Here is a 17,277-nt window from a genome sequence, read left to right as displayed (position 1 = left end):
CTTCCCAGTTTGATTATTTTTTTGATTAGAGGAGCCATCCCTCAGCTCACTTAGTAAGCACTCCAAATCACTGAATGGGCATTGCCTCAGTCAAAGTAAGAACTTGGAAAGACCTTAGCTTAAAAAGGCAAAGGTCTCCCACTCCATCCTGGGCCATCGCTACTTGTCCTGATCTATATCTGGTGACTGGACCCAGATGACTTCAGAGGAGAAAGAGGATTCTAGCTATGGGCAGCAGCCGGTGCAGAAGCGTGGAGTCGGCAGATAGGGTATCATGTAGGAGGAATCACAAGCAGACCAGTTTGGATGGACCACAGAATTTGTTGAGGGGAGTGACATGTAAGATGACTGGAAAGATTAAATGGTTCTTGTTGTGAAGAGCTGTAAATACCATGAAGAATTTCTGTTTGATCCTAGAAGCTGTTGGAATTAATGAGCTGGGTCTTAACATGGTTAAACCTGTGCTATAGAAAAAAAATCAGTTTGGCAGTTCTGTAGAGAATGGATTGGAATGTGAAGAAATTTGAGGCAAATAGAATAATTAAGAAGGCTATTGCAGGCGTCCAGATGCGAGCTGATGAGAGCCTGAATTAGGGCGGTGACCTTTTGCATAGTGAAGTATTTGTGTTTTCTGATGATTGTTAAATTCACAATGAAGAAGAAAATTTAATTTAAAAAGGGAAAAAATGGGACATACCCAGAAGACAACCAGGACGGTGAAGAAACTCCAAAATGATGTTGTAAAATCATCGGCTAAAAGAACTGTGTATTTTCAGCCTCAAAAAAGACTAGATCGCTGATCACTATTTTCAAGTACAAGAGGAGCTGTCTGTAATGCAAGGTACATCCTCTACCCCACCCCTCATTTACCACTACTTATGCTAGTAGGATGGAAACATTAATTAGACTTAAAAATTCAATGTAGGCAATCTAACTTTATTAATCAAATGCATGCAAACATTATATTACTTACAAACATAAGCCCCAGTAGGAACAAAACATCAAACTCATTTCCCAGGACTTCCCAGTATGTGTGTCTTATACGAGCACTCAATGACAAGATTTCTGCTTCGCCCAGCTAGAGGTTGTGTGTCTCTCTCCAAAGTGATTGCCTCACAGATCAGCAAATTTCTGTCTGCCAATCAGCACTGCTTGAGTTTTCAAGTGTGGGAAACACAGAAACCAGCTTCAATCCTGACCCAAGATAAAGTTGAAGAGTGGAGGTCATTGGCGGGTTTCTAATAGTTCTAGCTATATGCATTACCCTCCTTCTGATTGGTGATTGATTACCTAAACTTGTGATGAAAGGAAACTATCAATCAAAGCTAATGCCATTAGCAAGTCTTTGTCAGTTGTTCACCAGATTTGGGGACAGGCATCCTTATTAGCTGTTTACCAAATCTAGAGTACATATACCTCATTAGTAGTTGTTTACCAAACTATACTTGCAGTTGACTTTGATTTAAGTGAGGGAGGGCTGTGCAAGGTCATCAGCCTCACTTTCTCCTCCAGAGCCATCTGGGTCCAGGGGCCTGATATTCATCAGGAAGACTGGAGATGGCCCAGGATGCAGTAGGAGACTCTGGCCTTTTTGGGCTAATGCCTTTTCAGGTTCTCACTCTAAGTGAGGTAGCGCCCATTCAATGAACAGGCCTGTCATCATTTTCCTGATGCCATGGTCCTCTTCAAAGACAAAGGACAAACACAACCAAACTATACCACTTAAGTCCTTATCTAATATCCAGAAAAAAAAACAACTTACAAAACAGGCGTGGGGGAGATAAGAGAAGGGAAGGGAATAAGCATTTGTACAGCGCCTGCTATGTGCCAGGTACCATGCTAAGCACTTTTTACAGATCTTATCTCATTTAATCTCTGCAACAACCCTACAAGGCAGGTACTGTTATCATCCTCCCTTCACAGTTGAGGAAACTGAGGTAATCAAAGGTTAAGTGATTTGCCCAGCATCACATAGCTATTAGAATAATGGCTAATCTCTATATAGAACTTACTATGTGCCAGGCACTGTGCTAAACACTTCACAAATATTATCTTATTTTATCCTTACAACAACCCTGAGAGACAGGTGCTGTTATTCCCATTTATTGGTGAGGAAATTGAGGCAAGTGACTTCAAGTCAAGTACAGAGGTTAAGTGACTTGCACAGGGTCACACAGCTAGTAAGTTCCTGAGGCTGGATTTGAACTCAGGTCTTCCTGATTCCAGGTCCAGCTCTCTACCACTGCATCACCTCGCTACTCAGTCACCAAATGGAGGCTTAAAGCAAAATGGAGTCAACTACATCCAGACAGCAAATTTATTTTCACTACATTGTCCAACAGGAGAAAGATTAGACTGGTTTGTTTAGCTCCAGAGAGCTGAAGGAATAGAAGCTTTTAGAGGGTTTTAGGCAGTCTTGCCTACAAACCTCACTGTGGACTAGCTGGCAACATAGACTAAAAAAAGAAAGTGCCCTTAGAACAGTAGACCAGTGGAAAATTATGTGATAAATAAGAGAGTGGAGTGAGAGAGTCATGTCGGCCCTGCTTTGATGACTGCCTAGGGAACACCTGGGCTGATGTGGCATTTCGCATTTGCCTGATAAAAATAGTTTGTGGGAAGAGGGTCATTACTCTTCTGACTTGGTAAGAACCCTTCATAGTGCAAATAGCTGCTTCTACTAGGATTGAGAACGTGCTTCCGGGAAGCCAAAGGAGCCCACTCTCTTGTCATCACAGGTCCTTGATTTTCAGTAAACGTATAATCAGCATGATAGCAGTCCGAGTATTCAAGTCAAATCTGGAACCTCAGACCTTTCTAGGTAAATTCATTGCTGGAGAAAGACAGATTTTTGACTAATAATTTATAACTCTTCCAAAAGGAGAATGGACTGCCTTGGAAGTTAATGAATTTCTTGAGATCTTCAAGCAGCTTTCCTTTCTGACTACATTCATTTGATGAACATGTATGGGATGGTGTAGAGTGAATTTCTATTAGTTATTAATTCACAACTGTGATGTATCTAAGAACCTTCTTTGACAGATGAGTCAGTCATTCTCCCTCACACAGAACTTTGTTTATACTCCTCTCATAATGATAATAAGAAGAATGGCTGGCATTTACAGAGCACCTTCATATTTGTGAAGTGCTTTACATATGGTATCTCACATAAAGAAGGTGCTATTATCATCCCCATTTTAGAGATGAAGGAGAAAGGAGGGAAAAGAGGACAAGAGTAGGGACTATTTTTTAAAAAATTTATTTACGTCCCCAGCACTTAGCATAGTGCTTGGAGCATAAGTCCTTGATAAATGCTTATTGACCTGAGGCTGAAAAAGGGTAAATGGTTTGCCCAGGGTAACATAAGTAGAAAGTGCTTAAGACAGGATTTGAACTTATCTTCCTGAAACTAAGTCCAGTACTCTATGCATTTTATTACCATTTTGTACTATGGTTATTTTTATATGGTGTCAACAGGATTTTATTGTATTGGTCTCTAACCTGTGAATAATTGGAGCTGTACAAACAGGCCAGAGACAGGAGTGCCAGGAAAAAAGAAGTTTAATTACTTTCAGAGCAAGGAATGCTTTAAATGCTGGAGTAAAGGCACAGTTTATATACATAAATCACAAGCAGGGAAGGAAGAGGAAGGTAGATTGCAAAACAATCATTTCTAGGTCATAAATGGTTTCCCGTTACGAGCCCCCAAGGGAAGGACAATACAGGTGTTCTGAGTCCTGTGGGAACTGTATGGTTCCAAATCATGGTGTTATTACTCAGTGGGACACAGGACCAGATTTCTGTGATGAGAACAGGTTCTACAGTCTTTGATTCTCTTCACTTAAGGTATACAGGCACAGGAATATAGCGCTTGTGAGGGTGTTGTCGAAGGCTTGATTGACTATGTCAAGCTTCCTTGTGAGCTTCTGACTCCCAAGCCAGAAGAAGCAGCTCTGAGAAACCTAAATTATTAGTATATTCATTACACATATCATTTTGATTAATTTGAAAATCATAATTCCCTTCACAATGGGCCTATAGAGTGGTGAACCTTTACAAGGGACTTTGAATCTATCTTCCTTTGGAGGATATGGACATAGCTCTTGCCACTCCCTAGAGGATTATTCATGTTGATCATGGTTGTACCCAAAATGAATTGGTTGACTTGTATCATTGGGAGGTTGCATTCTTGTAGGAGGAACCACTCCATTATGCTCAGCTAAAAAAAAACTGGGAATCATGATGAAGAACTCAGCCTTTATCCTTTCCAACCTCTTTCAAACACATCTGAAAGCACAGCAGAAATATGCACCAAGGGAATGAAGTGAGGGAAGGTTCCCCAGAGCCATTAATGATATCACAGTAGCAAAAGCATATGGCCCAAGATGGGAATTGCTGAACCTGAAATTCCTGGCAGCCTTTTGCCTTTCTCTTCTCTTTTCTGACCATTGGACAGAGACTAGAGACGTGGATAGGGACTTTTCTAGCCAAAAAAATAAAATGGCAAGAGTGAGTACAATGGAATGGAGTATTGAAAGTTTCTGGAGTTGCGATGGCAAAGGTAAACATGATCTTACCAATGTCACAGCTAAAAAGAGGAGCTTCTTGGCAGTGACAGCTTTGGAGGTAGCTTTATGAGTAGCCTCAAGTTCAAGAGTTTATGGATCTAGTCTTCTAGCTAAAGAAAGGAAAGCTTTCTGGGCATCATGTTTCTTGAAAAGAGAAGAAAATAGCAAATATGGCTCTCGGTGTTGGGAGAAATAGCCATGACACAGGGGCAATATTGGATCTAGATTTTGTCTTTTGCTATTAGAATTACTTGGCTGGTGTAGACCTAGCAGTAAGGTGGGGGGGAGGGGGTGGGATGCTGCTTGTCTGCTAATCCTAGTATGTTTCCTTTTGGGGGGATTTCAAGCCCTCAGAGTAGCACTATAAGGTTTAATCTATGAGTCTCTTCAGAGTGAAGGGGGGGAATCACCAGAATGTGGGAGCATTGTCTGCTTGAACACCCTGGCATATTTCCCTTCTGGGGGAGCCCAAACCACAAGAAGGCACTATGAGTGTGGGAGAAAGGTCCACATTTATCCGAGTGTAAAGTAAGATTTGCCAGAATGGAGGAACACTATCTGTTAGTTGGAAAGTGTGTTTCCCTTATAACTTAATTCCATGGGGTGCCCTGAGTCTGGAGGATTTTAGGTCCCTGGAAAGTAGGATTTACCAGAGAAGGAGGAGAATGGTATTGATTATGGGATATTGGGAATCCTTTGTGTGTTTTCTGAAACTATGCATGTGCTTCTATGAGACTTTTGTATTTTCTTAACTTGTAAAATAAAGCCTGTCACATCAAAAAAAAAAGTATGTTACCTTGCATGATTGTATGAGATCTGGGACCCTGTTATCCGTATCTGTGGAAAACTAACATACGAGCTATATTTGGACATTTTCCCAGAGTAAACTCTGAGAACAACATGAGCCCAAGTAATTCAGTTTGGGGGAAAGGGTAAGCCCTAAAATCAGCCCCAGTGCCCATAAGCCCAGAATCAAGGAATTCTGAACCATGGGTTATATCTATGTATCATATCTCCTGTGCAGTAGATGGAGTGTTGGGTCTGGCGTCTGACTTGTCTTCCTGAGTTCAAATCTGGCCTCAGGCACTAACCGTGTGACCCTGTTTGCCTCAATTTCCTCATCTGTACAGTGACCTGGATAGCAAGCCACTCCAGTATGTCTTTGCCAGGAAAACCCCAAATGGGGCCACAAAGAGTTGGACATGACCGAAACGAATGAACAACAGTAAAAACTAGACTGTATGCCTTACGATAGCAGGGACTGAATATCTTTTAAATTTTGAATCTTACCTAGTGCCAAATGCAATGCTCTACATAGAATAAGCATTGAATAAATGTTAGTTGAACTAAATTGAAATCAGTACTTGCTATCTTCAACATAGTTCAGTTATGTAAATATTTGGCCTTTCCATTCAATGACTCACTTTAAAGGGTGATGATACAGATTTCATTAAACTGCTCTGACTTAGCAATCTCTTAGAGAGGTTTCCATTTATAATATCAATTTATTATGCGATGATACCTGTCTACCAAGTAGCACTTGTTATATAGTCTCCCTCAAGTCCAATGGATGAATGGATAGAGGAAAGCAATTGCCTAGAGGAAATTAAAATTTAGGTCATCCATCACTTCTGCTTAGCCATCCAGACACATAATTTACATGGCTCCAAGGACTCTTGAGATTGATTTCCCATTACCGATCGGTTGCAGAAAGGACTTGAACTGTATTAGAAATATAGTTTGGGGATCCTGTAAACACAAACTATAAACTATATCAACAGCATGGTCAATACATAATAATTAACCCATGCAAGAAACTAAATCTATTTGTAAGTTATATGTAAAAGTTGTTATAAATCTCATCACAAACTTCTCCCAGAGACCCATTAGCACAGTAGAAAAGGCTAGCAGTTCTAGAATTCATTTCTGTAGAATACTGCTACCACATTACTTGTATACATAAAAGAAAAAAAATGTCCAAATGTACATGCTCAAGGACAATAAAACTCAGTTTTCTTTAGTCTTTCTTTTTTTTATTTCTAGGCATCAATCCATCACTCACAAAGTTGCCAAAATGTTCCTCTATGCATGTCTGCCTGTCACCTCTCTGCTAAAAAATAACAGAATAAAAAAACTCCACATACACAAACACACAAACCAAGACAGGGGTTTCTTGATGCCTGCAGGATAAAATGCAAACTCCTAAGCTTGGCATTTAAGGTCCTCTACAACATAGCTCCAACTTACCTTTCCAGCCTTGTTTGACATCACTTCTTTTCATATACTATCTGTTTTTTCCAAAAGAAACTACCAGATGCTCCCATATTCCATATTCATTGATGCTGGCCGTACCCCACACTGGAATGTTCTACTTCATTGCTTCCTGCTGAAGTCTTTTTTATTCTTTCAAAACCCAGTCAGGTGATACCTCTGCCATAAAATCTTTCTTCATGCTCTCCCTTCCACAAACTGAATGTGTTTTCTCCAAGAGTCTCTGTATCTCCTTTTGTCTTATCTCATTTTGCCTTTATAGTATACTTATTTCTGTGTATGTTGTATCTCCCTTTTAGACTGTAAGCTCCTTGTGGATAGAGAGTATATTTTTCCATCTTAGTATCTCTGGTTCCTGGCACAGGGTCTTGCACATAGTGGGGCATTAGTTAATTAATATTTCTGGAATTCAAAAACAATTGAATTTTCTAAGCCTTCCCACTACAAATGTACTAACAGCTTTTTCTGGTGTTAAGAGATTTGTCTAATAATTAATAGAGATTAGTGTTCCTTACACTAATACTTCCAGAGAAAAGCCCAGTGAAATCAATGTTTAACAGAATTCTGATGCAGGAATGACTAGGGAGGAGTTAATAGGGGAGTAACCATAGAAACCAGCCTATCATGAAGTAGTCCAAAGGGGTTATGTGTAATGAAATAGAACTAGAAAGATGTCTTGAACTAAAAGACTGCTTTACAAAGCAACAAGAAAGAAAGGTACATTAATAACAGGGCAAGTTGAAAGTCCAAGATTCTCCTCATTCCCCCCCCCCCGCATATTTTTAATGTCCTTAAAGTGAAATGGGGTCAAAACACTCTAAGGCTCACCCTAGGGTGACCAGAGTGGCCCCTATGCAAGATAAAGACCCAATGTGCTCCCCAGCCAACCCTGTGGACTTGGTGTTCAATGACAATCCAGAGGATCAAAGTTTATATTCATTTGCAAGACTACAAGAGAAGAAGAGCACATTGGACAGGCAGCTGCCACCACTTCGGGAGACTTTGTATAGGAGATATGCTTCAGGTAAAAATGAAAATGGCATGGAAATTATGCTTCCAGGTGAAGGAAGGCTATTGATAGACTTGTGTGGTTGTTTTTACATAGAACTGGAATTTTCTGAATACAACTGAAAAAAAAAGATGATATGTTGAAAGATAAAAGTTTAGCAATTAAGAGTTTGTCCAAGGGAGCAGAGAAGTTTTTTGGGAAGATATGTTAGAAATTTTGCCATTCTGGATGAAGGGTGAGGGGAAATCATTTGGATACATCTCAGTTTACTGTTTCTTACTTTTTTATACAGTTCATATTATACTGTTAGTACTGTGTATATATATAAAATCAGTAATAATAATCATAGTCAGATATGGTCTAAATTAAAAATAATTTTTGTAATATCTTATATCACCAGGGAAATAGAGTTGAAATGCTTTGAACAATTGCAAACTACTAATGGTTCCAGAGGGAAACGAAATGAGTGACTAGGGCATTCCTTTCTTTACTTAATACTCTCTTTTTCTCCTTATACATCTTCAATTTAAGAAGAGAAATTCCCCTACTCTGATTACGGGAATTGACCCTGAAGTGACTATAAATTATCTCTGAATAGTCCAAGTAACTTTTTTCAGTGTTTTATGACAGCACTTAAATACAAATTACATTTTGAGAAAAGGTTATTATTGGATATTTCCAAATTACCTTAAAAGCAAGTATTTCCATTAATGGTCTTTCAGGTTTTGTTTCCCATTCCAGATTTATAAAAGAAATAAATGTCTCTAGTTACTTAGTTAGAAAGCATTATTCCGTATAACTAACAACTATTTCAGAAACTCACATGCATGATACTACTATGTCCCCAATTGACTGGCTTAATTTCTATTCTGTACATGTGTATATTTGATGCATCTCTCAATTTCCTAATAATAGAACTGGATTTTCGCTAAATTTTCACTGACAAAGATGCCTTTTATGCCCCAATTTTATCTTTAGAATAGAAGCTTTTGCTTGTGCCAAGAAAATTATTGCAATTGAATGAGGAAAATGGACTCACTTTGTAAGGCAAGGCTGTAACATTGCTCTTCTCTGCTTAGATGTGAATGACCAGAATAAAAAATTTTAAAAAGCAGTATATAGTAATGGAAGCATCATTGACTAATATTCAGTTCTAGGCATAGTCACACCACTATCTAGTTCTGTGAACTTAGGGAAATCACTAAATCTTTTCTTATATATCAGGTTGCTCATCTGTAAAATAGAGGCATTAACATGTCCCTAATACTTCACATAGGTACTGGAAATACAAAATGAGAAAATAGGAGGAAAGTGCCTTCAAGACCAATTCAAAAGCAAGGAATTGCTAGTCATGTTTGACATCTAGTTGGCATCTAGGAATCTTTCACCAAAAATATTTTAATTACTGGGTTCCATCTAAAGTATCTGGTCCTATGTGAAATAACGAATAGAGAGCTGGACTTGGAGTTATAAAGACCTGAGTTCAAATCATTCCTCAGAGATTTACTAGATGTGTGGCTCTGGGTAAGTCATTCAATTTCTCTCAGCTTCTGTTTCTTCATCCATAGATAGGGATAAGAAAAGCAGGGTTGTTGTGAAGATTGAAGGAGATAACACTTAAAATATATCAGATGTGAAGTCCTTTGAAAACTTTAATACTCTATATAAATGTTAGATATATGATCATCATTATAATTATTATTTTGTACTGCTTAATGCAATGGTATCACTTTAAATAAGCTAAACCTGAAAAACCTGCTTCATTTAAAATTACAGAGAAAAATAAGGTATGGCTATATTCATTTTTTCATCATAAGGAAAACACTGGTAAATTACTGGTTTGTGACCCTTTGGGCAAGTCAATTTCTGAGTTCTTAGACAACTGTATGCAGAATAATTATAGATTTGCAATTGTAGAAGGATTTTCCTCACCTGAAGTTCCTTATACCAGTAAAACCATAGGTCCCATAACAAAAAAATTAAATTAAAAAAACCCTTGGACTTTTCCATTGAAATGCAAAGCAAGACTGATGGTGAGTTGTGGGTAACGCATTTAAAAATCAGAGAGAGTCTAAATTGTTATAAAAAGCCAAGAAGTGAGCTTTTGTTTAAGTTTTGTCATGTTATAATCCTTTAGGCCACCTTCAAAAATGAGACAAAGAAATGATGCCTTGAAGATGGATTGAGGATGGATTTGCTCATAGAGCTTCTTATCTGTTCAGGCCCCTGATTATAGCTGCATCCAAGAAGGGGCAACCTAGGGAGAAGAGAAATCCACCCCTTTCATTGGTGATAGAGTTTACTTAAGGAGAAAGAGCATCTCCCTTTCTAAGTCTTCAATATCTATGCTACTCATCCACTTTCTTTATACGGAATTTATTCAATGGATGTATGATAGGATTGTATATAATAAGTAGTGGCTAGGGATTCACAACTCAAAGGACATGCTTACTAATTTTGTAGAGCAACATCTCTGTACTTCCAGTGCCTACTACAGTGACTTACACATAGCAAGCACTTAATAAATATTTGTGGTCTCCAAAGTGAGGGCTGTGGCTGGACCTCAATGGGACCACCTAAACCCAAGGAGGTGTGGGATTAACCAAATCAGAGGGTGGGAATTTGGGTCACCTGATAAGCAATTGGCTGGGGCTTGTCCAAATACAACCACACCTACCCATATCTATCAACATTCCTCTCATTCTGCTCTCTTGGCTATAAAATTCTCACTCCACTCCCCTCTGAGGCAGGCATCATCCTTCCAGGGCACTTACAAATTTAACCTTGATCCAAACACCCACAGCCCAAGTTTCATTGCTGTTGCTCACCTCCTCCCAACATCCTCACCTCTCTCCCCAGATTACTGCATAGCAGTAGCAGACATTAGGAGAGTGGTTTCCAAGGGCTTTTCATTCCATGGCAGCGGTTGGTACCCTTTCCCCCTTATTTTTATTTTGGGTGGAAGACAATGAGTTGTACAATATAAGTGGTATGGATATGTTGTGACATGTTGGAACTCTCATTACATTATCTTTATCCCCTCAATCCAGCCCTCTTCCAAACTTCCTTACTGCTGCTGAGGGCACCAACGTTCTTTTAGTCACTTCAGAATCACAACCTCAGGGGGCAGAGCCAAGATGGTGCTGTGAAAGAAAGGAACTACTGGAGCTTTCTTACAAATTCTGTCAGATACATCTAAAAAAGTGAATCTGAGCAGATTTGAGAGAGTTAGAAGCTACCAGTAGACCGAGAGGTGAAGGAGTGCTGGCACCACAAGGGCACCAGACCAAACCAACCAGGAACAGCAGAGGAATCCAGCCAATGCGCTGGTCTGGGAGAACACTGGGCGACCACCCATCCCTCACCCCTCAGTAAACCAGAGGCCATAACACATAAAGTTAGATCCCAACACAAAAAACTTGGGACAGAGCCCCCTGAGCCCCAGAAGCAGAGATCCACTTTAGAAACCAGGAGAAAAAAAAAACACCATGAAAAAGAACACTGAGAAGCTTTCAAAGACCATTGATTCATACTATGGAGACAGGGAAGATCAAAATACCAATTCACAAGAGGACAGCATGAACACTACACCCACATCTGAAACCTCAAAAGGGAAAGTGAACTGGTCTCCAGAACAAAAAGCATTCCTGGAAGAACTCAAGGAGGACTTTAAAAACCAAATTAGAGAGGTAAAAGAAAAAATGGAAAAAAAATTCACTGATGAAAACTAATTTTTAAAAAGTAAAATTGGTGAAATGGTTAAGAAGATTCAGAATATAAATGGAGAAAATGTTTCATTGAAAAGTAAAATCAACCAAATGGAAAAGGAGACAGAGAAACTAAAGGAAGAAAACAATACATCAAAAATTAGAATTGGGCAAGTAGAAGCTAATGACTATGAGACATCAAGAATCAGTCAAACAAAATCTAAAGAATGAAAAAATAGAAGAAAATGTGAAATATCTGTTTGGAAAAACAAGTGACCTGGGAAACAGATCCAGGGGAGACAATCTAAGAATTATTAGTCTACCTGAAAGCCATGATAAAAAAAAAAGAGCCTGGACAGTATCTTCCAAGAAATCCTTAAGGAAAATTGTCCTGAGGTTCTAGAACCAGAGGGTAAAATCATCATTGAAAGAATCTACCGATCACCCCCTGAAAGAGATCCCAGATTGAAAACTCTGAGAAATATTATAGCCAAATTCCATAACTACCAGGTCAAGGAGAAAATATTGCAAGCAGCTAGAAAGAGAATCACAACCTCAACTGTTGGTGTCTTTGATTTGCTAATCATTTGCCAAATCTTTTCTATCTCCATATATCTTCAATCTGTCCCCTTTTCTCTACTCATAGTCATCACCTTCCCTAATATCCTCATTTTGTTCTGCCTAGACTATTATGATAGCCTCCTAATTGATCTTCCTGCCTCAAGAACTCCCCTTCCTAATCCATTCTTCACCAAGCTGACACAGTGATTTTTCTTTAAGTGTCAGTATGACCAAGTGACTCCTCTATCAATAAATTCCAGTTGTTTCCTGTTGACTCCAAGATCAGTTATTTCATCTTTATCTCATTCTTTTTAAATTTCTGTTTTGTGTTTTATAATGCACTATAGATTGTATGTTGTACACATAATGCACATGTAACATTCATCATGATGTAATGTATGCATTATAGCTAAGTCCCTATTAGTACAAATAGGGAATCCCCTAAAGGGTTTTCTGGGCAGCTATGTGGCACAGTGGATAAAATGCCAGGGTTGGGGTCAGGAAGATTCATTTTATCTACCATTCCACCTAGCTGCTCTTTCCATTAGGAAACTCCATTTTCCAATACAAGTTGTCAACTGCTCTGCAACTTACAGTCCCAGGGAACTGCCAGGGGCACTGAGGGGTTAAGTGACTTGCCCAAAGTTGTTTAGTCTTTTTTTTTACCTCATCTTAAAAATTTTAGACTTAAATACTAAAACTTAAATACACAATAGAGGAAAGAAAAAGAAACATAAACTTAAATATTGAAACAAATATAAAATAAAAAAGAGGAAAAAAGCATGTCATGTGCACAGTTGAACATAAGAGAAGATTCAAAATATATAGCAATCAATTTTTATTTCAAGAAAGCCTATATAATTAATACTACTCATTGTTTTGAAAGCTGTCCATCTTTTCTTTGCTTCCTTGTAAGTTTTCTTTTCTTCTCTGCTGTGCACTTTTTGCTTTGTTCTTTTTTCCTCCTCCATTCTGCTGATGGCTACAATTGTGTGGGTATATTTATATTTAGATATATACGTACACATACGCATACATACATACATGCATATACATACATACACGTATACATACGTAGATAGACATATACTTTCCCTAACAAATTCTACTCATGATCTTTGTTTTTGTTTGCGTGTTCTTCTTATTTCCTATCCCTCTTGACTCCTCTACTTTACTTCTACTCGCTACTTCGCCCTCCGAATACTTAACCTACCCCCCTCATTGCTCCCATATCCTGCCATTGCCAAAAATCTAAACACTTTTCTATACCCCTTTTTGAACTATTCCTTCACCCTCCCCTCTAAAGATCACTCCCTTATCCTCTTCCCCCTTCCTATCCCCTTAGCATTTTGTTTCTTTCTGAATTTAGAAAACTTTTATACACATATATGCATACGTGTATATATATGTATATATGTGTGTTTGTATATATGTATTGTTCCCTCTTGAACCCATTCCCAATGAAAGCAGATTTCCAGAACTAACAGCCCTCCTCCCCTATCTAATTCCTCTGTGTTGGTTCTTCCTCTCACACCTCATTTGTATAAGATAATTACTTGTTTTAGCTATTCCTAAACAATTTTTCTTTTTAAAGATATATCATACTCAATTCTCCTGTAATGTTTCTTATGAACTACCCAAATACTAATAACAATCTTAGATATGTGTTTTACATTTTAAATACATAAAAGGTAAACAGTCTGCCCTTATTGAGTCCCTTGTAATTAATCTTTGACATGTACCTCATATTTCTCTTGGCTCTTGTATGTAAAATTTTCTATTAAGTTCAGGTTTTCTTTTTTTTAACAAAGTCCTAAAAGTTTAACAATTCATTAAATGCCCATTTTTTTCCATTCAGGATTATGTTTAGCTTTGCTTGGTATGATATTTTTGGTCAGAACTGTAGCTCTTTTGCTGTTTGAAATTCTGGATCTCTTTTACTAAATGATTTACTTTCTTTTCATAATCTTCTTGCTTTTCTTGGACTGTTCTTTCCCCGCCCCCCTCCAATCTCTCTCATTTTATTAAGTCATTTTAAAGTTCTTCTATGAATTCTTTTGGGCAGGTGATCATTTGATGTTATTCTTTGGGGTAGAAAAGGATTTCTTTGCTTCAGTTCTCCTCTGAAGATGAACCCAAGTCCTCCCTATTCTCATAGTAACTTTCTATGGTTGGATCCTTTCTCCTTTGTGTGTGTGTGTGTGTGTGTGTGTGTGTGTGTGTGTGTGTGTGTTTAATTGTGGTAGTTTAGAGTTTGTGATCACCTCTAGTCCTGGAGTATGAAGGATGGTGCCTTTGGTCTCAGATCCTCCTTCAGTTCTCCCCTCTGGCCTGGAACTAAAACCAAAACCTCCAGCCTCCTATAAGTGCTTGTAGCCAGCAGTGCTTCTGCACTTACCAGCATGTGCTGGTTCCTTCTCAGCCCTGGCCCATCTTTGCAGCATAGCTGGGTCTGATGCTCCTTATCAGCAGAGATTGCATCGATCTTACCCAGGGGAGGTAGCCTCCCAACCCAGCTATTGCCAGGGCTTACAGCCAGTTGTTTCAGTGGTCCTAGCCTGGCGGTGTTTACTCTTCACAGGGACCAAACATATTTCTGGGATTTTTCTTCAGATCTTCTCTGATTATCCCAGGAGGACCCCCATTCTGCCCCAATCCTAATTATTTTTACCCTGCTCTATGTTTGTCCTGAGGCACAATTTTATCTCTTTAGTGGGGAAAACCTTGGAATTTCAGAATTTTCTGATATGCTCTATCTTCCCAGAATTCTCTCTGTTTAGTCTTATATATGGCTTGAACCTGGGTCTTTCTGACTCTGAGGCTAAATCCTTATTCCTTATATACTAATATCTCTCAAGATATCCCCATTTCACAGATGAGGAAACTGAACAGGAATATGCTGGTAAATATTTAACAGCTAGCTCACTGAAAAAAAAAAAGAAAAAGCAAACATGCCATGCTTTTAAATTTGATCTGCATTTTTATTTCCTCCATCACTTTCTTAAATCTAACAATCAACTACACAACAAATTAAGCCCTGATTTGTAGCATCAGCAGATTTCCAAATTGTAAACGCTAACAGTGAAAATATAGTTATTAGTGCCGAAGAGTGGGTTCAAACTGGTTCTGGCACACCCCTGTAACCAAGGCTCTGAAAGGTAAAGGGATTTTAGCTATTATTTCATGGGCAAATTTGAACCCAACTTTCCTAATGCTCTATGCCAATGGTTTTCAAAATTTTTTGATCCTACCCCTCTGGGTAAGTCACTTAACTTCTATGGGCTTCATTTTCCTTCTCTGAAACTAGATGATATCTAAATTCTCTTACAGCTCTAAATCTTGTGATCCATGTCAGTAAAAAAAAATAGCACATATATAAATATGTGTATATTTACTTATTTACAAATTATATAAACGTATTCAGCTGGACAGCTAGGTGGCTCAGTTGCCTCAGACACATGCTAGCTGTGTGACCCTGGGCAAGTCACTTACCCCTGTTTTCCTCAGTTCCTTGTCTGTAAAGTGAGCTGGAGAGGAAAATGGCAAACTACTCCAGTATCTTCCCCAAGAAATCCCCAAATGAAGTTACAAAGAGATGGAAGTGACTAAAATGATTGAACAATGATGGAAAGAGTACCAGACTGGGAGTCAAGAGGACTTGAGTTTGATTCTTCCTCAGACACAAGCTGTATGACCCTGGGAAAGGCACTTAACCTCTCTCATCCTGTAACATGAGGCTAATAATAGCACTTACTTCACAGGGTTATTTGGAGGAACAAATGAGATAATGTGTGTAAAGTATTTTGCAAAGTTTAAAACACTACCGCTAAAAAGGCTTTTGGGAGACCTTTCACTGATGATGATGATGTCAGTGAAATCACAAATCCAAAAAACTGGGGAAAATACTGCACTACCTGTGCTACAGAATAGTGAGGAAATGAGGTTACGAAGAGACGGACATGACTAAATCCTAAATCTTAAATTATTTTAGGAATATGAGTTGATGCTTTTATTATCAGAACTGTTTCCTTACATAGAAGGCTATGGAGGAGATAAGGATGGTTAGGGCTGAGACTGGGTATCATCTAATCCAATCCAAACATTTATAAAGCATTTGCTTTATAAACATGTTCAAATTGAGAAATAGTGTCCAGAGTGGCTAGAGGGCCAGCCTTGGAGTCAGGAACACCTGGGTTCAATCCTTACTTCTGTTTTAGTGTGTTTGTTTTGGAGAGGGGAAGGCAGGGCAATTGGGGTTAAGTGACTTGCCCAAGGTCACACAGTTAGTAAGTGTATCAAGTATCTGAGGTCACATTTGAACTCAGGTCCTCCTGACTCTAGGGCAGGTGCTCTACTTACTGTACCACCTAGCTGCCCCCTAACCCCTACTCCTGACAAATACTTAGCTATGTAACTATAGACACATCACTTAAACTCAGTGCTTCAGGCAAAGCTGTAAGATGAAATCTCAGAGGAGTTAACAGTCTCCATTGGTGAATGAAATTCTTCCTTGGGAGTTTCCTACACCAATAATAGTATGTTCTCACCCGAATTGTTGTAAAGATCAAATGAAACACACACAAATGAGCACAGTGCCCAGCACATATTAATAAATGCTGGTTTTCTTCATTCTGTTCTTCCAGTGAAATAACAGGGACTGTTTAGAAGAAAAAATGTGTGAGACATTTTGCTTGAGATTACAACAAAGAATTTACAGTCCTTACCATTAAGAAACTCATGCTCTATCTATTTGTGTCTAGGTAGCCATCTCTGGGATAGGGCGTGGAGAGGCAAGAAACAAAAGGGAAAAAAAAAGAAATTTACATGGTAACTTCTATTATACATTTAAAAAGAATAGCAAGTTGTACATAATAGATTTGCAGTTTCATGTGCAATCATCTTTTTTATATTATACTATATTATGAAAATACTTGTTTAATTCCATAAATTAAAAATAAATAAATATTTTTTTTATAAAAAGGAATTAACATTCTACTGGTCTAACATTTTATTACTGTGGCCCACAATGGGCCCATAGCATGACCATTTTTTGACTTTGTTTTAACAGTGTACCATACCTCTAGATTAGATATTTAAAAAATATAAATGGAAGGAAGTGATGATTTGTTAGCAATAATAGCTTGTATCTATAGGCATTTTA

The 17,277-nt window shown here is 38.4% G+C and overlaps 1 protein-coding gene across 1 annotated transcript in view; it reads left to right on the top strand.

Moving 5' to 3' along the window:
• Nucleotides 1–7,640: 7,640 nt before the first annotated feature.
• The window catches only part of CCDC198 (coiled-coil domain containing 198), a 57,141-nt gene continuing 47,504 nt past the window's right edge, over nucleotides 7,641–17,277 (top strand). Inside the window, exon 1 of the mRNA XM_036769594.1 lies at nucleotides 7,641–7,863. Coding sequence (XP_036625489.1) covers nucleotides 7,641–7,863 — 223 coding nt within the window. The remainder of the gene's footprint in view (nucleotides 7,864–17,277) is intronic.

Source organism: Trichosurus vulpecula, chromosome 8, assembly GCF_011100635.1.
Source record: "Trichosurus vulpecula isolate mTriVul1 chromosome 8, mTriVul1.pri, whole genome shotgun sequence".
In the NCBI taxonomy this organism is placed as follows: domain Eukaryota; kingdom Metazoa; phylum Chordata; class Mammalia; order Diprotodontia; family Phalangeridae; genus Trichosurus; species Trichosurus vulpecula.
This window is presented reverse-complemented; position numbering and strand designations above follow the sequence as displayed.